This window comes from Lampetra planeri, chromosome 52 (assembly GCF_965212315.1).
Source record: "Lampetra planeri chromosome 52, kcLamPlan1.2.h2, whole genome shotgun sequence".
Taxonomy (NCBI): Eukaryota; Metazoa; Chordata; class Hyperoartia; order Petromyzontiformes; family Petromyzontidae; genus Lampetra; species Lampetra planeri.
In genome coordinates this window covers 25098-48265 of record NC_136158.1, presented here as the reverse complement: position 1 = coordinate 48265, position 23168 = coordinate 25098, and the positions used below count along the sequence as shown (strand labels likewise).

The 23168-nt window shown below is 52.9% G+C and overlaps 1 protein-coding gene across 1 annotated transcript in view; it reads right to left on the bottom strand.

The window, feature by feature from the left end:
• Positions 1-864: 864 nt before the first annotated feature.
• LOC144734708 (nucleoside diphosphate phosphatase ENTPD5-like) overlaps positions 865-23168 on the bottom strand; it is a 30445-nt gene continuing 8141 nt past the window's right edge. The window contains 9 exon segments of the mRNA XM_078617028.1: positions 865-2437; positions 5091-5206; positions 6845-6901; positions 11117-11254; positions 11643-11747; positions 12131-12195; positions 20311-20387; positions 20901-20992; positions 22261-22296. Of these exon segments, the coding sequence (XP_078473154.1) occupies positions 2348-2437; positions 5091-5206; positions 6845-6901; positions 11117-11254; positions 11643-11747; positions 12131-12195; positions 20311-20387; positions 20901-20992; positions 22261-22296 (776 nt within the window). The 3' untranslated portion in view covers positions 865-2347.

Below are 23168 nucleotides of genomic sequence, written 5' to 3'. Positions count from 1 at the left end.
GGAAGGGGCAGTTTCCACTGGAGGTGTCCCTAGGCCAGGGGTCGGCAGCCTGTGGCTCCAGAGACACATGCGCATCTTTAAGGACCACATCCATTGCGGCTCTTAAAATATTCTTCTTGTTATTTTTGCAACCCTGCTTTAGGCGAGACCACATAGCAGCTGCGTCGCCCCCTCCTGTGAAACTCCTGCGCACCACGTGATGATACCGGGACAGCTGCCACTGGGAGTGCCTCTAAGCCAAATCACACAGCAGCAGCATCCCCCCAGATTTTAACACGACTGCATACCATGGCGATGAAACACAGCAGCACCTTCCTATGCAATAGCCCGATGCTATAAGAACGACAGCGCCAATGCCAATTGTACTCTAAACTAAACCATTTTCTATTTTACCAGGGAAGGCCCACTGAGCTATGTAGCTCTTTTTCAGAAGCGACCTGGCCACAAATGATAGCCCAATGAAGTGGCTTATTATGTGGACATTTATTGCAGCCAAATATTCTCAACGGATGATTCTAAATGTGGAGGGAAAAACCGGAGGACCTGGAGAAAAATCCATACGACCATTGGGGAGAACATGCAAACTCCAAATATCCAGGCGTCAGGGTCGGGATGGAACCCACAACCTCCTGTATACCAGGTGAGGTAGTTAACACCTCGCCACATCTACGTAATAATGATCATACTCGATCATTATTGCGTAGATGTCACACCAACATTTCAGTATGACACAACAGCGCTACGATGGCACGCCCGACCGATTGACAGTCTGGCATCCTGGGCAAAAGACTGTCGCTCACACACCTGTGGGGAGTAATATTCACGACGTGGGCGCCAACAACATCCGTTGAATGTCTCAGGAAGCACGGAAACAATTTTTATTTAATTCACCATAAATAATTTCACCACGATGCTGATAGTCAACTATTCGCTTACGAAAATCGTCACTTACGAATCATAATAATAATAATCATTGCAACTTGTAACGCTGTGCAGCTCATCGCTCTCGTAGAGAGCGGACAACTCGGAGGCGTGAGGTGGAGGAGCCACAGATGAGGTGTGGGAAGGCAGAAACCACGCTGTCAACTGGCGCTTCACAATTGCCCAAGCTCTGCCATCCTCTGTTTATGAAGTTGTCATCGGCCAATTAACGAATGCTAAAATGTGGGAAGAGACCGGAGGGCCCGGGGAATGCCCACGTGAGTGAGACACTCTATCCAATACAGATGGAACAGGTACCGTACCACCTTCTCCTGGCAAGCCCAGTACAGCAGCTCCTCCTCAACGACCACGGGGAGTTGGAACAGATGGAGATTTGCCCACCCACAGGTAGTAGGGAGTTCCACAACCCATCTGTGCGGTGATCCACCAACCCTCGCTGCTGCCTCCACAGGACTGACTTACAGGCAGCCACATGCATAGCCACCAGCACCACCACAGGCCCGCTTAACCGAACCTTCATTCATAGCAACACTGCAATCTTCATTTAAGCACTAACTTACACTTTTCAAGTTTAGAAAGGATTGACACCGATAAAAGAAAAACGTCACATTTTGTCACGGTTGTGTTTAAAAGATAATTTCCGAGGTCCTGAATAACAAACTGACAATTCACAGACCGGTCATGCACACTCATGGCAATTCCCCACGTAAACATTTGCCCTCAGTAAAGAAGTGGATTTATCGTTCGTCTTCTTAGGCGACAAGGGCGAAAATTACGCCAATTGCAATACTAAATAATATTTGATTTGATTATTCTTTTCTTTAACTTTTCGTAACAGCTATTGGAGTATGACAGGTGAGGCTCTGCCTCCCCTGCCTCCCCTGACCGCACGTCCCTGGAGTGCACGTTGTATCGGCGCCATCATTCCTATCGCGTAGGCCGTGCCTGCGTTTCACAGATACGGCCTGTGGTAGTTTCAGAGCGGGGAGTGATGTTGCCTTGTGCGAGTGTTCCCACTCCATTCCATTTGCGGTGAAACCTGCAACAAATTTGATCAAATCCAGACCGTGATGCCGGTACATGATGGCCCGGTGCACGTTTTTCGAATTGGGTGCTTTTTCTGTTTAGTGTGTTGTCCTTCCCCCGTACCTCCGATTAGCATGGTTGGCTATGTACGGTGCAAAATAAGTTCAACATTACATACACACATACACACACCGCAATGTTAACCAGGACTGCCCGGTGGCTTCGAACCGCGAACCTCCACAACGATGAGTGCCAAATGCGTCGCCGCTGGGGCCATGTCTGCGTGTCCACCACCCCCCTCGCCCCCCCCCGCATCATCTGCGGGCCGGGTGAAGTGACGTAGCGGGCCGGGTGCTGACCGCGGGAGCCTGCGTCAGGCTCACTGCTGCTCGCCCTGCATCTCGGCAAGGTCACGGAAGGCGGCTCCCAGAGCCCAGCCCGTCTCCACGCCGCCCACCTTCTTCGACAGCTGCGGAGACATGGTGAGCGAGATGTTAACTCCCTCACCTGGTGTGCAGGAGGTTGTCAATTTGATCCAAACCCTAACGCCTGCTGTATATTTGGGGTTTGCATTTCTCTCTCCCTGTTGTCACGTGGATTTTCTCCGGATCATCCGTTTTATCCCTCCACAAAAACATTAGTTCATCGTATTTTGGCTGCTATAAATTCCCGCACGACTATAAGCCACTTCGTTGAGCTATTATTTGTGGCCAGGTCGCTTCTGAAAAAGAGCTACATAGCTCAGTAGCCTTATCTGGTAAAATAAAAAAATTGTTTAGTTTATTTAGAAGTGCCCAGGTCTCCCAATGGCCATGCGGGGGGTTTTCAGCTGGCGGCAACTCCACATTCCCGTGGCAGGCCCACCCACCAACTAGGCCGCTGTCGACGGCACGGTCGTAGTAGTAGGAGAAGGCGTAGAAGGAGTGCGACCCCAGCTCCTGGGGCCGGTGCACGGAGTGGCCCAGCAGGAGTCGAACTCGTCCAGCGCAGCTCTCTTACCCACACTCGGTGAGGAAACGCGCCTCATTTACCGAGTGTCGACGCTCATTTTCAAGAGGGTCCTGCCGACTGGCAGAGCCAGTGGGGGGGTGGGGTGGCATGTGATTATGTGTGTCTGTTCAAAATGTTTAGCGTACTTCCCGACATGCAACAAACTTGAAATTTGCCATGTGGGTACTTTCCAGACTGTACACCATGCAAAAATAAAAAAAAATAGACTTTTGTATTTTTTGGGGGGGGGGAGCTCAATAATGCAGAGATTTTTTGCATGGCAAGTGAGCTCTGACGTCACATCTGTCATGTGCTTAGCGCGCTGCACTACGAACCCGGCGACCCGAGTTCGATTCCCGCTCACGGCCCCCACTGGTGACGATTATTTGAACCGGTCCTGGGCCTCCCCTAGGTCGACTCAGCCTCAAACGAGTAACTGGTGTGGTGTGTGAACATCGCCACTGGGTAGACAAAGGCGGTTGGGCGTTGTGAATCCAAGTCCCGGGCGAAGCCGGGTAGTAAAGCTAGTTAGTAATAAATCGGCATTTTGCGACCCCCACTGCCACTGTGTAGCATATTATTACGTGCCAGGGACTCTATGAGAGGATAGGACAATAGTCTGAGTCCATAATTGGCAATAAGTAGTGACAAAGCAGTTATAAATGACTCGCAGAGTTGTGCTCAGTTGCGTATACAGTCCCCGACTTTCCCGAAGGCACGTTTCGAATTCAACCCTCGCTCGATGGCTGCGCCATTGCCGCACACGCGTCGAATAAAAAGCAAGGGACAAGTCCTTACTTACTAACAACTCCTCTATCATTTTTCATTGCTGGAGGGGTTGCCCCCCTACCTGAGAATTCTGGCTCTGCCATTGGTCCTGCCAGGGTTTTTGCAGTAGTGGGGCGATGTTTCTTCAGTTGCTGCTGCTGTGCATACACTATACAACTATAAAAAAAAATTTTATTTTACCAGGCAAGGCCCACTGAGCTATAGAGCCCTTTTTTCAGAAGCGAACTAGCCACAGATTATAGCGCAGTGAAGTCTCTTTAGTAGACATTCTAGAGTAGCAGCCAAATCCTCTAAACGGATGTTGATTATAAATGTGAAGGGAAGAACCAGAGGACCCAGAGAAAAATCCACACGACCATGGGGAGAGAGACAAGAAAGCTACACAGGTGTCAGGGTCAGGATCGAAACCACGACCTCCTGTATACCAGGCGAGGTCGTTCAATACTTGTTACACTAATGAAACAATAAGAATAGGTGTTACCCTTTCTGGTAATAAAACAGTTGTTAAGATATTCAAACACCAAATAGATAAAAAAAACATGTCCCACAGATACCAGCTACACTGTGTGGGTTTAGCTATGAGATGAGGAAATCGGAGACCTGAAGGAAACCCATACAGAACAGGGGGAGGGAATGTAGATTCCACTCACAGAGAGGCACCAGAGTTGGGGATCAAACCTAGGTTCCTTATTGCTGTGAGGAGCGGCGAGCGTTACCACCGTACCAGCCTAACGCGTCTCTATCACTCCTCCTCCTCCCCTGCACCCCCCTCCCTATGCCACACACAACAAGAGGAGGGAGACTCCTTCAATAGTGTTGTGTGTTGCTGGCCACTTTAAGTTCTGGGCCGTTGGGGGGGCAGTGTCTAAACAAATAACCAACAGACTTCATAGCTTATAGACAATGGTGGAGTTAGTGATGGTGGCGGTGATAGTGGTGGTGTTGATGATGGTAGTGGTGTTGATGATGATGGTGGTGGTGTTGATGTGCACCTGGCCTGGCACAGGCACCGTGGTGACGTCACCGTCACTTAGTGGCGAATGGCGGATATTGGATTAGTGTTGATAATGATGGTGGTGGTGTTGATGGTAGTGGTGGTGGTGTTGGAAGTGATAGCATTGGTGATAATGGTATTGGTAGTGGTGTCGGTTGTGGTGGTGTTGTTGATGGTAGTAGTGGTGGTGATGGCGTGTGGTGTTGGTGGTGGTGATGGCGATGGTGTGGGTGGTGGTGTTGGCGGTGGCTTTGCTAGTGGTGGTGGTGGTAGCGATGGTCATGGTGGTGATCTGCAGGGATTGAACGGGTGTTCCACTGGGTCATGGCACACGGAGTCCTCCGCTCACCATGAGGGTTGAGTCAGGCTGGAAGCCAAAGCCGTGCTGAAGTAGCGTGGAGATGTACGTGAGGTCCAGGCACAGGAAGGGCTGCTGCTCCGCCCAATCATCTGGGGCCCCACACACTGGGAGGGGGTGGGGGGAGGTGGGGGGCACATGCAAAATCAGACCCTGGTGTAGCCGACTGAACAATAATTGGCATGTTCTGTTTACGTGACAAACCTTACTAATTGGTTGTGTCGGGTAGTGGCGGGTTTCACGACACATTTATATTTACGCGATCTAACCCAAAAAGACCTGCATTATGGATGAATAATTAAATCACTGTGGTCTGCGCACCTTCAATGGAGGAGGAACAGCAGGACCGTACTACGAACTCTCTCTGTGCTGAAGTCATCTTGTCATGGCGAACAGCAGCACTGTACTACGAACTCTCTCTGTGCTGAAGGCGAGCAGCAGCAGAAGACCTCAACATTGCTATCGAGATCCTGATTTACCTTGCTGCTGCTGCTGCTGCCAAAGTCACTGTGAACGAACTATAAATACATTTTTATTTTACCAGGTGAGGCCCACTGAGCTCTATATCTCTTTTTCAGATGCGACCTGACCACAGATGATAGCTCAACGAAGTGGCTTATCATGTGGAAATTTATAGCAACTAAAATACTAAAAATGCACGCTGAGTCTAAATGTGGCAGGAAAAACTGGAGGATCCAGATCAAAATGTGGAGAGGCAGGGAGCCGAGACACGCATACAAAGACCCCCTGTATAGCCTTAATATATTGTTGGGACAGTGCTGTTAGTGAGCGCCTATGAAGGCCAGCACGGCACACAAGGGGGTGGGTGACTAGCACCATGTCCGGCCGCCTTTGTCTCCCTAGTAGCAATGTTTACTCACTGCACTAGATACTCATTGAGGCTAAATCAACCTAGGGGAGGCCTAGGCCTAGTTCAGATAATCGTCACTGGTGTAGGCCATGAGCGGGAATCAAACTCAGGTTATCCGGTTCGTAGTGCGGCGCGTGAACTGCTACACTTACGCTCCACCACACACCGACACACACGCTCATGCACACATACGCAGTCAGCCAAGGGTTCTTGATGGCTGCGCAAGAAAATTGTTTGGGTGGAGCGGTGGTGGAGTGGTCAGCGCACAGTTCTACAAACCCAGCGACCAGAGATGGATTCCGGGCCACGGTGGCCAACACCAGTGGTGAGCGGCGGGCGAACCACTTCTAGGGGCCCCCTCGCACACCGCCACCTTCGCCAAACCCGCACTCACCGGCGTGGTGAAGTATGGTCAAACAACCTCCTGTGGCCGGGACCCTCGCGGAGGCCTTCATCCTGCAGTGCATTTACAGAGGCCGGCGGAGGCTATGAGATGTGAACTCCTTTGCCTAGTATGCAGGAGATCGTGGGTTCGATCCTGACCCTGACACCTGCTGTATATTTGCAGTTTGGGTGTCTCTCTCTCTCGCCTTGGTCGTGTGGATTTTTCTCCGCATCTTCCGGGTTTTCCCCTCCACATTTAGAATCAACATCACGTGTAAAGACCATGTGGCTGATGTAAATTTCCTCATGGTAAGCCACTTCGTTGAGCTATCATTTGTGGCCAGGTCACTTCTGAAAAAGAGCTTTATATCTCAGTGGGCCTTACCAGGTAAAATAAGAATAGTTTATAGTTTTAGTGTTTAAAATCCAAGAGAGAATATCAGCCAGCACCTCCGAGCACCTGGGTTGGACTCCAAGGTTCCCATCTCACCTTCCCTCGCCTTGTCCTCAAACTGCTGCACAGTTACCGACCCCCCCAGCTCCTCATCTGGAACAAGAAAGACAAAGGTCACCCATGTAGCCTTAACAGACTGTTGGGGGAAATACAGTTTGCGAGTAGCACCTAATGAAGGCCAGCGCGGCACACGAGGGGGTGGGTGGCCTGCGCCACGCCTGGCTGCCTTTGTCTCCCGAGTGTAGACGTTTTCACATTACACCAGGTATGCATTTGCGTTTGAGTCAAGCTCGGGGAGGCCTAGGACTGGTGTTGGCCGTGAGCAGAAATCGACCTCGGGTCACTGGGTTCATAGCTCAGCGCTCGCTAACTGCTGAGCCACCACAAGCACTTTTGAATTAAAAAAAATCACATTTCTGATCTTATTTCTTGAGTGCTGCCATCATAAATGATTGGGTGACAGGTTTAGTCTCAGGGCATAGGGCGGCTGGGTGCCTCTCTCTCATTCTGTGTGGAGTTTTGTATTCTCTCGCCCTGTTCCGCGTGGGTTTTCCTCCGGGTTCTCTGGTTTCCTCCTCCCATAGCTAAACTCACACTCACAGTGGAATTGCTATCGGTCACAACCACAGCAGCAGCAGCAGCAAAATCATCGCCCCCTGCTGCAGAAACACGGCTGGACCCTCTTAGCCTGGCTGTCACATTGTGGAAGTGACGTAACTTCCTGTGACTAGGCTTAACTCCTGCTTGACTTTCCATGAGATTTTATTTTAAAAAAATTTGTTAGCAGGTAAGGCCCACTGAGATAGACCTGGCTATCACATATGATAGCTCAACGAAGTCGCTTATCATCATGTGTAAATGTTTTGCAGCCAAATACTCTGAAAGTGTTATTCGTTTGTTCGTTCTTCAATCTGCTTGTCCTGACGAGGGTCGCAGTGGCAGCATGTTGAGTAGGGCGGTTAAGACCTCCCTTTCCCTGATGACGACTCTCACTCTTCCTGGGCAATTCCCAGGTGTTCCCAGGCCAGCTCGGTGACATAGTCCTGCCAGCATATCCTGGGCCGGCCTCGAGGTCTTCGCCCAGGAGGACGTGCCCGGTAGAGTTCCAGGGGGAGTCTCCCGGAGGGCATCCTCACCAGGTGCCCGAACCACCTCAACTGGCTCCTCTCGATTCAGAGGAGCAGCGGCTCGACCCCGAGGCTCTCCCAGGTTACCGAGCTCCTCGCCAGATCAGGGAGAGTGGTGAGCCCGGAAACCCTGCGGAGAAACCTCATTTCGCCCCTTTTACCTGCGATCTCATCCTTTCGATCATTACCTACAGCTCATGACCATAGGTGAGGGTGGGAACGTAGATCGACCTGTAAACTGCGAGCTTTGTTCGAGAACTCAGCTCCCGCTTCACTACCACGGAACGGTACAGCGCCCGCAACACTGCGGATGCTGCACTGCTCTGCCGGCCGATCTTACCATCACCTGCGAAAGAGACCCCAAGGTACTTCGACTCCTCCACCAAGGGCAGCCGTTCACCCCTCAGCTGGAGAGGAAAGTCTACCATCTCCCGGGAGTGAACCATGACCTCAGATTTGGAGGTGCTGATCCTCATCCCGGCCGCTTCACACTCGGCATCCAACCGTCCAAGTGCACGCCGAGATCACAGACTGACGAGGCAAAGAGGACGACGTCATCTGCAAACAGCAGCGACGCCACCTCCATACCCCTGTACTGGATACCTCGGCTGTGTCTTGATATTCTGTCCATGAAAATCAGAAATAGGGGTAGAGACAGGATGCACCCTTGGCGGAGTCCAACACCCACAGTCAACGACTTTGATTTAACACCAAGAATACGGACACGGCTCTCGCTCTGCGAATAGAGGGACCGGATAGCGCACAAAAGAGGCACCAGTACATCATACTCCCGCAACACCTCCTACAAGACATGGTGGGTTACACGGTCATGTGATTTCTCCAAGTCTACAAAGCAGAGGTAGACTGGAGAAGCATACTCCCATGACCCCTCCAATATCTGGAACAGGGAAAAGAGCCGGTCCATTGTTCCACGACCATGATGGAATCCGCATCGTTCCTCATGGATCTGAGGCTCGACCACTGGACGGACCCTCCTGTCCAGCACTCCGGCGTCGGCTTTACCTGCGACGCTGAGGAGTGCGATCCCCTGTAGTTGGAGCACACCTTCTGGTCCCCTTTATTAAAAAAATGGGAACCACGACCCCACTTTGCCAATCCAGAGTTACTGTACCTGCCTTCCATGCAACACTGAAGAGGCGTGTTAACCACGACACTCCTACACTGCTCAGCGCCTTTTAACAACTCTCGTCCACCCCAACAGCTTTGCCGTTATGAAGGCCCTCGACTGCCGCAGCGACTTCAGCAAACGTGATGGATCTGACCCCCAAGCTGTTTCCAGGGCTGCCTCCGGAGAGGAGGGCACGTCCGCCAGGTTGAGGAGCTTCTCAAAGTGTTCCTTCCACCTGTCGACTATCTCCTTAGTTGAGGTCAATGTTACGCCACCATTACTGAAAATAGCCTGGGCCACGTCCCGTCGACTCCTCGTAAGGCATCAGATAGTTTGCCTGCAAGTCTTTGAGGCTGCCCGGTAGTCCCTCTCCAGGGCCTTTCCAAACTCCTCCCACGCCCACGGGGCTTTCGCTTCAGCGACTGCTGCAGCTGCCGCCCTCTTGGGAAGCCGGTATCTCTCAATTGAGCATAGCTCAGGAAGTCTCCTCCAACTTGACAGCTTCCCTCACCACTGGTGTCCACCAGCGGGTCCTAGGGTTGCTGCCATAACAGGCACCAACTTCCTTCAGGCCACAGCTTTTCGCAGCTGAATCCACATTGAGGTCCTGAACATCGTCCACTTGAACTCAATGTCCATGACCTCCCCGGGAGTACAGGAGACTTTTTCCCAGAGGTAGAAGTTAAAATCTTTCTTCACTGGGTCTTCCGCCAGACGTTCCCAGAAAACCCGCACTATTCGTTTGGGCCGTCCACGTCTATCTGGTCGGTGCCACAAGCATCTGATCCAACTAACCACCAGGTGGTGATCAGCTGACAGCTCTGCCCCTCTCTTCACCCGAGTGTCCAGAACATATGGCCTTAGGTCCGATGATACAACTATAAAGTCAATCATTAGCCTTCGGCCCAATGTGCTCTAGTAACAAGTACACTTATGAGCATCCTTGTGTTCGTACATGGTGTTAATTATTGACATTCCGTGACTAGCACAGAATTCCAATACCATCTCACCGTTCTGGTTCTGATCAGGGGGGCCATTCCTTCCAATCACGCCTCTCCAGGCATCTCCATTGTTTCCCACGTGAGCATTGAAGTTGCCCGGCAAGAGTCGGTAGGCGGCACTCTGTCGAGCACTGCACCCAACGTCTCCAAGAAGGCTGAATACTCTGAACTGCTGTTGCGGCATAATCACAGACAGCAGTCAGAGTTTTCCTTTCTGAGACCCAAAGTCTCATTGAGGCGATCCTCTCATCCACTAGGATAAACTCCAGCTGAACAGCACCCAGCCAGGGGCTTGTGAGAATCCCCACACCCACCCGGGGCCTCTCACCAGAGGTTACTCAATGCTGTGTGTGGAGGTGATACCGACAATATCTCGTCGGTATCTGTCCACCTCCTCCACGAGCTCTGGCTCCTTCCCCCCCAGTGACGTTCCACGTCCCATTAGCTCGTGGCTATCTCCAAAGTCCAGTCCGTTTGAGACCATCCTTCTCCCTGCCATACTGGTATCGCACCCACCCCCCTAAATGTGTTACGTTGATTCTAAATGTTGGAGGAAAAAACCGGAGGACCCGGAGAAAAATCCACACAACCACAGGGACAGAAAGAGAGACGCAAACTCCAAATATACAGATGGGGGGTCGGGCGGGGGGTACCGCGGTGGTGAGATGTTAATGTCCTCGCCTGATATATAAGAGGTCGTGGGTTCGATCCTGATGCCTGCTGTATATTTGGAGTTTGCGTGTCTCTCTCCCCATGGTCGCATGGATTTTTCTCTGGGTCCTCCGATTTTTTCCTCCAACATTTATAATCAACATCACGCATTTAGAGTATTTTGTCTGCTATAAATTTCCACGTGATAAGCCACTTCACTGAGGTATCATTTGTGATAGACAGGTCGCTTCTGAAAAAGAGCTACATAGCTCAGTGGGCCTTACCTAGTGAAATAAAAAAAAAATGTTTAGTTGATTTAGAAGTGCCCAGGTCTCCCAATGGCCATGCGGGGGGTTTCCAGCTGGCGGCAACTCCATATTCCCGTGGCAGGACCACCCACCGACTAGGCCGCTGTCGACGGCGCAGTCGTAGTAGTAGGAGAAGGCGTAGAAGGAGTGCGACCCCAGCTCCTGGGGCCGGTGCACGGAGTGGCCCAGCAGGAGTCGAACTCGTCCAGCGCAGCTCTCGTAGCCACACTCTGTGACACACGAGGCAGGCAACGGGTGGTACACAATATGTGCAGACAATAGGCCACACAGACAAGAGGTCGCAAACGGGTTTTGATTCCTTACCCGTACCCGGCCGCACCAGGGTCGCAAACGGGTACCCGTACCCGGCTGGGTACGGGTAGCCGGGTATCGGGTAGGGTACGGGTATCGGGTACCCGATTGTGACCTCTGCCGCGCAGACAAGAGGTGGTGCAAACAATAGGCAATACAATAGGTGGTGCAGATAATAGGAGGTACAAAAGGCAGTGCAGACAATAGGTGATACGATAGGCATGGCAGGATTGGCAGGGACAGCAGGGCAAGGAGGGCTGGGCAGGGAGAGAAGAGAGGGCAGGGAGGCCGGGCTGTGTGCGTCACCGTCGGGGGCAGCCCCAGACGCGTGGTACTCGATGCCATTGTTGGTCCACAGTCCGGAGAACGTAGATGGCAAACACGGAGAGTGCAGCGTCCTTCCGGCCTCCACTACCCACACGGCACACACAGCATACACACAACACACATGTAACATATATACACATAGCATGCACACAGAATACACACAGCATACGTAAACATAGCATACACACAGCATATATACAGAAAGCATACACAGCATGCACATGTATCACACACACATAGCACACACACTCACATAGCACACACACATAACACACACACATAGCGCACACGTAGCACACACACATAGCGCAAACACTCACACAAACATAGCGCACACATAGCACACACACATACATATAGCACACGCACATTGCATACAGACACACATAGCACATATGCACAGCACACACACACATAGCAGACACACATAGCACATACGCACAGCACACGCCCATAGCATTGCTCACCGGCAGCACCTTCCTCCACGCCCAGCATGGAGAGACGTGCAGACATGAGGCCCAGGCCTAGGTAGCTGTGGGAAGACACACACAACAACAACAACAGCCATTCACCACTAAGTGGCGGTGATGTCACCACGGCGCTTGTGCCAGGCTATGTGCACTTTAAGGCCACGTGAATTGTCGAACGCACGCTGGCAGGAGGTCATGGGACAGACCCAGGTGCCATGGGATGACTGACTGAGATAAATGGCACCACCTGTGCCTCCTACTGTGCCAACTTGCTGTGCTTTAGCCACCCGGCACTCCGCTCGTTGTTGTGAGCGTCGCTCCTCTGCCCTCCGTTGTTGCTGGAGGGCGACTGCCTCCAACTGCCCATTAGCATCCTTCACGAGCCTCCTCCACAGAGGCTGATCTTGACACGACTGGTACCGGTCATCGGCAAGTCCACTCAGCTCCACATCCTCTTGTACCACATCACTCCATCTCTTCTCTAGCCCGTGCGCACCCATTTAGCCCCCTCTATGACCCAGCCAACGCAGCCTCGCCTGGCGGAGGAAGCTTACCGATGGGAAAGTTTCCAGATGAGTCACACAGACATGTAGAAATATGCAATGCATAGAATTACATGCACAAACAGTGACGTGCAGGCACAGACACAAAAACAATAGATATGTAGTAAGGTTCCCGGAGACTTGACAACGTAGTTGGAGGCACACGTTTCTTTATTAACACCAGCAAGTAACAGGCAAACTTACAGTACTTGAAGGGGTATCGGCCCCTTCACCCGTCTACGCTACGGAACACAACAGCCTGACTCACAGCTAGCTTACAGCTAGGTTACGGCACCCTGAATACCCCGTCCGGCTCTTAGAAGAGCGTCGGTTCTGGGCTCTTGGGGCCACGCCGCTGGCTTGCCTGATCGGCCCTTAAAAGGGCAGCGATTCCAGGGAGTTCCAGGGCCTGTCTAGCTAGTCTTCTTTCTTCACTGGTTACAGCTTAACACTAGCTCTCGAGCCGTCCGGCTCGCCGCCTTAAATAGCCATTCCCCCCTTGAGGGGTGGGGCTGTAGGGGATCCCAGCTCCGCAATAGCCCCCCAGGATAACAACGCGGACGTCGCAGTAAACACCTTCTTCGCGTACCGATGTAGCCACGCCCATTGTGTTTGTTTGCCATCCGCGGCAAGTCTAAATCCGGCCGTCTACAACGGCTCTACATCACCCCCCCCTGTACAGCTCGCAGCCGTCCCGGCTGCAACAAAATCGCACTAAAGATGCATCTCCCCCTTGAACCCGTGTGTGCCTCACACATTTTTAACAACAACAAGAAGAACAAACCAACACGACGCACCCCGACCGAATAAATACCCCATCCCGTAAAAACAACATATATACAAGAACCGAGGGCGGTCGCCCGCAAAGTCTGCGCGTTTTGGCGCGCGTCCTTGCAGCGGGGCCGTCACAAGGGACCCCTTTGGTTCGGCCAGTGGCGGTTGTTAGCAGTCCGGGTGTGAGGGTGTCTGGCTCCGCTGCAGAGCGACCCCCGACCCCCCCGGGGGGGGTTGGTGGTCGTGAGCGTGTCACTCCTGGTGCGCCTGGAGGTGGAACAGACGGTGTTAAGTCAGGTGACAGCAGAGAAGTCGTACTCCGGGAGTCGGTGGACCCCTCACATGGTTGGCCACGCGTGTGTGAAGTAGGAACATGGGGCGCAACGAACGGTTTTAACCTGGAGGGGTGCACAAACCACCGACGTTTCCCCCATCGGATACGCACACATTGTGGCCGCAAAACCTGCACCACCTCCACGGGCCCTCGCCACGGCCGCACCAGTTTAGACGAGGTTGCTAGCGGGACTTGGGGACAGTGCAACCACGCCTGGTCACCCGGCTTCCACTGAAGCACGTGCACCCGACCCAGCCTGAGCCTCTCATTCGCCTTCTGGCGGAGTTCAGAGTTCTGCATGGCCGCCTCCCGCGCCTCTATCAATTTAGCGACGTTGAATTTCACATGTTCGGCCAATTTGGATTTACTATGCGGCGTGGAGATCCGCAGCTGAGTCGGAACAGGTGGGTTAGGCTTGCGGCCATACATTAGGAAAAAGGGCGAAAACCCGGTCGCCACATGGGGAGCCATCCTGTATGCTGCCAAAACCCCCGGGATATGAAGGTCCCAATCGTTCTGGGATTCAGACACCTGCTGGGACAGCATGGACGTGATGGTCCGATGCAGCCGCTCCACCATTCCGTCCGTTTGCGGATGATATGGGGAGGTACGAATCTTTTTAGTTCCCAGGAGCTCGCACACCTCGTGGAGAAGTTTCCCCGAAAAATGTTTACCCTGATCGGTCAGCAGCCGCTCCGGAGCACCTTTGTCGAGGACATAGCCCTGGACAAAGGCCTCCACGATGGCTGCTGCTGACTGGTTGGCGAGGGGCCAGGCCATAGGCCATCTCGTAAAATATTCTACCCCGGTTAACAGGTATCTATTCCCCCTAGGCGTAGCGGGGAATGGGCCCAGAATATCTAGTGCGACGAGCTCGTTAACTCGGGAAACTTTTACGGACTGTAAGGGTGGGTTAGACCCCTTCGCTGGTGGCTTCCTTTGCGCGCACTGGGTGCATGACCCCAACAGGTCCTCCACATCCCTTGCCGTGCCCGGCCATGAAAAATCTAGTTGGAGCGTGGCAAGGGTTTTGTGGGTCCCTAGGTGGAGGAGTCGCTCGTGCGCAGCCCACACGACTCTACCCCGCAACGCAGAAGGCACCACCAGCCGGTGTCGACGGGATTTGCCGTCCCAGTGCATGAGAAGGCCCTGGACCAACCCCCAGGAGTCGACATTTTCACCCCCCCGCACGATTCCCCCGATGCGATGGCGCAAAGCGAGGAGGGAGGTGTCCTCCATTTGGAGGCGCCCCCACTCCGCAACCGACAACCCCAGCAAGGAATCCCTCCCTTCTTGCTCGATAGGACCAGCAACGGAAGGCGCATCGGCGGCGGCTGCTAAAACAGAATTAGAGCTGACATTCGGAGGTCTGCAACGCCCCCAAACCCAGAAGGTAAGCACACTCAGAGGTGGGTGGTAACCGTGAGAGAGCGTCCGCGTTGGTGTGGCGAGTGCCCTTACGATAGGTAGTTGCAAAATCGAAATCCTGAAGGATTTCCAACCATCGAGACAATTGTCCCGATGGCTGTTGAACCCGCAAAGCATACTGCAGCGCCGCATGATCTGTGCGGACGGTGAAACGCCGACCGTACAGATATGGGCGGTATTGTTGAATGAAGTACACGATTGCCAATAGTTCCCTACGGGTAACGCAGTATCTTTGTTCCTCCGGAGACAACACCCGACTGCCGTACGCAACCACATGTTCCACGCCCCCAATAACCTGGGAGAGAACGCCCTCGATGCCCGTGTTGCTTGCGTCTGTATTGAGCAAGAAGGGTTTTGTAAAATCCGGGTAACTCAACGGCGGAGCCCCGACTAGGGCGTCCCGGAGCGAGCGAAAAGCAGCGTCTTCCTCCTTACCCCAATGAAATTTTACCCCCTTAGATGTCAAGGCATGTAAGGGTTTCGCAATGGTAGCGAAATCAGCGACAAACCAGCGGTAATATGATGCGAATCCGATGAAACTCCTGGCCTCACCCACCGAGGTGGGAGTCGGCCAGGAGCTGACACATTTCGTTTTGGCGGGATCAGTGGCAATACCTGAACGGCCCACAATGTGACCCAAATAGCACACCGATTCGCGGAGCAAGAAACACTTCTGGGGCTTGAACTTCAAATTAGCAGCCCGCATTTTGAGAAAAACGGCACGCAACCTCTGGAGGTGTTCATCGAATGTTCTACTAAAGACGATGACATCGTCTAGGTAAATCAGATACGAATCCCACTGCAAGCCAGCCAGAACCAATTCCATTAATCGCTGAAAAGTTGCCGGCGCGGAATGTAATCCCATCGGCAAGCGATTAATTGGAAAAGGCCCTGCGGCGTACGGAAAGCAGTTTTCGGTTTGGATTCCTCATCCAGAGGGAGCTGCCAGAACCCGGACAATAAATCCAATGTGGAGAAGAACCGCGCCCCTGCCAGGGCATCAAGCGATTCATCCATCCGGGGAAGCGGGTATGCGTCGGCTACAGAAATTTTGTTAAGCCGACGGAAATCCACACAAAAGCGCAATGATCCATTGTGTTTTTTAACCAGAACGATCGGCGCGCCCCAAGGGCTGGTGGAAGGGGATATGATATCCGCAGCTAGCATGTCGTCTACGGCCGATTTAACATGCTCCTTTTCGGCGGGACTTAACCGAAAGGGATTTTGGCGGATTGGCGCGCTATCACCCGTGTCTATATGGTGTTTCAGCAATTTAGTACAGCCAATATCGTATTTATTTAGACTAAAAACGTCTGAAAATTCGCGAAGGAGGACTCGAAGCCTCTCACGCTGTGGATCGGACAGGTCCACCGATCTCGCGCAAAGCGCATCGAGCCACCCCTAATCACGATCCGAATGTGGTAGCGAGGGCGACCCGGCGCTCACCTGAGCAACAACCGGTTCCTCACGAGGCGCCGGCGTCGCGTGCGCGAGCACGGTCGCCTGAGGAACCACGGCCGTTCGCGACCCCACATTGAGGACCGCGATGAAGGGGTCCTCGTCCCCTTTGACCATGGTCTGGGCCGCTACCAAGTCGGATCCGTTGACCCCGGCCCTCGATGGTCCCAACAGAACCCCCACGATCCCCGACGTCCTCCGCAAATGGTCGGGACAGCCTAAGAGGTACGAGCATTTGAGCTCCCGGCGGTACGCGTACCGTCCTCGCGACCAGCGCCGGTACCGTCGCAAACGCCGCACGGACAGTAGTAGCGGGGGATGACAAAAAGGCCATACGTCGGCCCGACGGGAGTTCAATGCATCCTTGGTCGATTAGTATACGAATGGGCATTTTGGCCAAGAAATCCGTCCCCAACAGGCACGGAACCGCCAGCGAGGAGGAGACCAATATCGGGCCGGATAATTTAATGTCCCCAATACAAATTTGCGCGCGGATCTGTCCGATAATGCCCAACGAACCCCCGTTAGCAGCGTAATATGGAACATCAACAGGGAGCAAGGGACGACTTTGAATGGGGAGAATGTTGTAAATCAAATCGGACACAATAGTCGCCGATGCTCCCGTATCAATCAAGACCCGTACCTCGACCCCATCAATATGTCCCACAACAACCGACGACCCCGACGACGCGGCAACAACACGATGAGCCAACTCGGACCACTGGGTCGGTTCGAACGCACACCCCACGGAGGTACGTTTTGGCGTGACAATGGATAATTTCTGACCCCCGTTCATTGCGGTGTGTGAGTGAGTGGCAGGTGTGTGTGTGGGCCAACCATGTGGGGTGTCACGACTCGCCGGATTTTGCTGGGGAGACTTGGGTCGAGGCGCGACGTCCTGGCGAGGCATCGCACCACGCTGTCGAGGAGCCTGGCATCCTGAGGCCACATGGCCCCGGAGGCCACAGTTGTAGCAGCGCGTGAGTGCTGCTGATGACTTGGGCTGATCCCGGCGGCTCGGTCCGTCCCGAGCTGGCCGTACTCCGGACCTCCACTCCGTCGGGCGATCCACAGCGCAGATGTCTTCCGCTGGGAGGGCGGATGCAGCCACGGTATGGCTGGCCATCGCTTTGCTGGCCTTCCGACGTTGGGCCAGCAGGTTGGCATGGATATGCCGGGCGGCCCTCAACGAACACATTTCCGCGTCGTCCTCAGCCAAGACGACGATGTCCAAATCATCGGCCAGCAGCAGTAGCTTCTCCGTGACCATGGCGTCCACCCCATCCTCGTCCATCCATGGAAAAGCCGTTTTCGCCAGGGCCAGGAGAGCCGTGCGGTACGCCAGGGGCGACTCCTTGGTGCCCCGCTGGCGATCGTAAAACAGCTGGCGACAGTCCGAGGGTGGTCCATAGACCGCGGCGAGGAGTTGCAGCGCCATTTGCAGCCTGGCGCGCTTCGCCCTTGGTGCCGAGGTGAGAGTGGCGAGGGCATCGCTGTCAAGCATCGCCAGCAGCGCACGCAACGCCTCGTCGTCGGTCCATTTCGCCATCTCTTGATGGGCGAGGAAGTGCCTCCGGAAGACACCCCAGTCGCCTTCTCCTCCCACGAATTCCTTGAGAGGTGGCAGTTGCTGTTGCAGCGCAGCGTCCGTAGGCGAAAAACGCTCTCTGTCACTCCGTGCAGCTTTGGCGGGCTGGGCGCGTGGCAACGGCGGTTGCTGTGGTGACGTTTCGTTGTCCGCCGCTGCCGACGTGGCTTGTGGTTGGTGAGTATTGGCCACGTGACGTAGCCCCGCCTCGCCGTCAGCCTGCACTGTACTTATGGCGGGAACTCCAAACTCAGCGTCCTTGGAAATGGTGGGAAACGGCATCGTATGTTGGCCGCCATCGCTCCGTGCAGCTCCTCCCACCCCCAGTCGGGTAATCTGTTCCAGTGTGGTGGCTGCAGCATAGAGCAATTCTGCCAGTCGAGAGTGGGCCAGCCGCAGTCCTTCAGACGACGGTCCCCACTCGTCTTGACGTTGCGGTGTGGGTGGACTTGGCTCCTGCTGCTCGAGTCCGCCCTCAGCCATTTCTGGCTCAAAGTCGGCCGTGGTTTCCTCCGCCCCCGTCTCTCTGGTACGAGCTGTCTGTCGTGTCTCCATCCTTGTAGAACCACTTCTGACACCAGATGTAGTAAGGTTCCCGGAGACTTGACAACGTAGTTGGAGGCACACGCTTTTTTATTAACACCAGCAAGTAACAGGCAAACTTACAGTACTTGAAGGGGTATCGGCCCCTTCACCCGTCTACGCTACGGAACACAACAGCCTGACTCACAGCTAGCTTACAGCTAGGTTACGGCACCCTGAATACCCCGTCCGGCTCTTAGAAGAGCGTCGGTTCTGGGCTCTTGGGGCCACGCCGCTGGCTTGCCTGATCGGCCCTTAAAAGGGCAGCGATTCCAGGGAGTTCCAGGGCCTGTCTAGCTAGTCTTCTTTCTTCACTGGTTACAGCTTAACACTAGCTCTCGAGCCGTACGGCTCGCCGCCTTAAATAGCCATTCCCCCCTTGAGGGGTGGGGCTGTAGGGGATCCCAGCTCCGCAATAGCCCCCCAGGATAACAACGCGGACGTCGCAGTAAACACCTTCTTCGCGTACCGATGTAGCCACGCCCATTGTTTGTTTGCCATCCGCGGCAAGTCTAAATCCGGCCGTCTACAACGGCTCTACAGATACACAGAGATAGACACACATAGGTATATACAGACATGTAGAGACACATAGATACACAGAGACCCATATACACACGTAGAGATACACAGAGAACCACATAGATATGCAGAGACACACAAAGATACGTAGAGACCCATAGAGACATATAGATACATAGAGACCTATAGAGACACTTAGTGATATACAGACAACCACAGAGACAGAGAGAGATCAATATAGACAGAGATAAAGAGATACATCGTTTCCAGTGTCAAGTTTATGTCTGAGCCCCGAGTGTGTCTCGCTCTCCCATTAGGTTCATAATGGCCGACTCCTCGCCGTTGAGGTCCTCGCTTCGAGCGGTCTACAGTGTAGGCGTGTTTTCCAACCCTGCCATAACTAAATATAATTATACACTATAACGATTTTTTATTTTACCAGGTAAGGCCCACTAAGCTGTTTAGCTTTTTTTCAGAAGCAAACTGACCGCAAGTGATAGCCCAACGAAGTGGCTTATCGCGTGGAAATTTATTGCAGCCAAATACTGGCGATTCTAAATATGGAGGCGAGGTAGTGAAGGTAGTTAACATCTCCTGCACACCAGGCGAGGTAGTGAAGGTAGTTAACATCTCCTGCACACCAGGCGAGGTAGTGAAGGTAGTTAACATCTCCTGCACACCAGGCGAGGTAGTGAAGGTAGTTAACATCTCCTGCACACCAGGCAAGGTAGTGAAGGTAGTTAACATCTCCTACACACCAGGTGAGGTAGTGAAGGTAGTTAACATCTCCTGCACACCAGGCGAGGTAGTGAAGGTAGTTAACATCTCCTGCACACCAGGCGAGGTAGTGAAGGTAGTTAACATCTCACCACCGCAGCGCCCTTTTATGTATGAACCGTGGAGTGCCCCTCACCACCACCTGACGTGGCGGTGACTCGCGAGAACGCACCTGTGGCAGTAGAGGTTAAAGGTCGTGGGAGCCAGGTGAAATTCCACCATGAAATCTTGGGGCTCGTCAGAGCTGATCTGGGGGTGCAGGGAGACGAGTGCTACTGCTGCTGATGATGACACTGATGTTTTGGATGGCGCTGCTGCTGCTGGTGATGATGACACTGACGTTGCTGATGACGCTGTTGCTGATGATGACAAAGCAGCAGATAACAATTATGATGCTGCTAATAACGATACTGCTGTTGTTGCTTCCAATACTATTGCTTCTGATGTTGTTGCTGCTGATGATGCTAAAGATAATGCTGCTGATGATGCTTCTGTTGCTGCTGATGATTCTGCTACTCATGCTGCTGCTGTAACTGCTGCTGCAGATGCTGCTGCTGATGCTGCTGCCGATGCTGCTGCTGATATTGTTGCTGAAGATGCTGCTGCTGATGATGTTGCTGCTGCAGCTGCCGCTGCTACCATAGCTGCTGCCGCTGATGATGCTGATGATGCTACTGAAGATGATGCTGTCGATGCAGATGATGATGCTATTGACGATGATGCTGCTGATGATGCTACTGATGATGATGCAGCTGCTGAGACCTTGCTGTGAGGCCAGAACGTGATCTGCGTTGATCCACCCCCCAGGTCCAGGATCCCAGCGGTTTCTCCCCGCGGTGCGTTGAACAGGACCCCTGACACACACAAAGGTCCCCCGTTGAGCCCACACAGAGAGCTGCTGGGATAAGTGCTGTTAGCAAACAGCAGCAGTGACACAGCTCTCCACTCATCCACACACACAGACAAATGTCCCCCGCGTAGCCTTTAATAGACTGTTGGGGCAAGCACTGCTAGCGAACACTGATGAAGACTGGCATGGCACACCAGGGGTGTAGGGTGGCAACAGCACCACGCCCGGCCGCCTTTGTCTCCCTAAGTTGTCAATGTTTACACATTGCACTAAGTACTCATTTGAGGCTGAGTCGACAAAGAAGAGGCTCAGGACGAGTTGAGATAAATCGTCATCGGTGTTGTGGGGCTCGAACTCGGGCCTCGGGGTTTGTAAGGTAGCCGTGCTAACTGCTGGGCCACTGCTCCCCACTCACACGACATGCGTGCAGTTTATTAGGTGTTCGAGCCAGCTGGCCAGGATTGGGCAAAACTTAGCCCACTTTTCACCCATTCTCTATGCATCTCTTTGAGTAGTTATGCATATCTATGAGTCTCTGAAACTAAATATATCTCTATGCGTGTCTATGTATCTCTGCGAGTGTGTATGCTAGGAGTTTATTAAGTGTTTGAGTCAGCTGGCCAGGATTGGGAAAACCTTCACCCATTTTTCAACCAGCCAACTGTAGAGCAGCACGGACTAACGAAGTGTCTCTGACCGAACAACAAAACTAAAACTAACGTATATAAGAATGACAGTTAAGAGACAAACAAACCAAGACAAAGATTAACCATACAGCCTTTATAAGGCTGTTGGGGCAAGTACTGTTCACGAGTAGCACCTATGAAGTAGGGCACGGCACACGAGGGGTGTGGGTGGCCAGCACCACGCCTGGCTACATTTGTCTCCCTAGTGGCGATGTTTACGCACTGCACCAGGCACTCATTTCAGGCCGAGTCAGCTTGGGCAGGGGCTCGCGGCACCACCACCACGCTCTCGCACGGACAAAGCGAGAGTGAGAGAGAGAGAGCAAGTGAGAGAGAGTGAGAGAGCGAGAGAGAGCGAGAGAGAGCGAGCGAGAGAGAGCGAGCAAGTGAGAGAGAGAGCAGAGAGAGAGAGGGGATGACTCCGAGGTGCATGGGAGAGGAACCACGCACAATTTTGCAAATTTAGAAAAAATTATACCAGTGGCACACAGTGGCATGCAATGGCGGCCTCTAAAGTAACGATGCCACGGGATCTTTAACGTGGATGGTGAGTGTGGTGGTGAGTGTGGTGGTGAGTGGGCGGTACCTGTCAGGAGGTTGATCGTGACCCAGGCAAGCAGAGCTGAGAGGGGTACGGAGATCGGAATCGGACATCACCACATCGTTCGCCTCGTCAAAACCATCACCACTGTCATCACCACTGTCATCACCACTGTCATCCCCACAATAACCGTCACAATCATCATTACTGTCATCATCGTAGTCATCACCACAATCACTGTCACGTCATCATTACTATTGCCATCATCATCACCATATATGTTTAATAATCATAAATGTAGCAGTTGTACGTGATGTTGCATTTTTATTTTTGGGAGTTGTAGTTATTGTTATTATTGACCAGCCTTTTGCCCGTCCAAGGACGGGTGTATTGCAGTAAATCTGAAACTTGGAAGCAAAAAGCAGACCGCGACGTGATGTTCATTACATCAATGCGTGTGCAATTTGTAAGGGCGCGGTGACACAGACCTATTTCATGTAAAGGTGATAATCCCTTGTTCATCACGACGTCCTTTTTACCTCCATGTCTCAACAGCGTTATGGAGATCGCGTGACGTGAGGGTTCTACCTTCGTAGTGAGGGTTGTGAGTTGATGCTGAGGAGGGGGGAGGAGGCGCCTCGCCCCCCCATGTGGAGTGACGTCACCTGATGATTATTAATGAGGGGGGCTGGTCGACGTGGAGTGACGTCTCGCGCGTTACACACTGACATTCTTGGGTAACTACAGTAGCAATGTGGTTGTTGCTATCCGAGAAGTAATTGTTAAGATGGAGATTGATAATTGTTTTTTTACCCTTCTATCTGGCAACAAAACTGACACCTTTTTACAAGGAGTCATGTTTGCATAGACCGCAATACCTGCAGTCATAATACAAACAAACGACATAACTCTGATAATGTGCACTGTCCTTGCAGTTGATTGGTCCACACCCG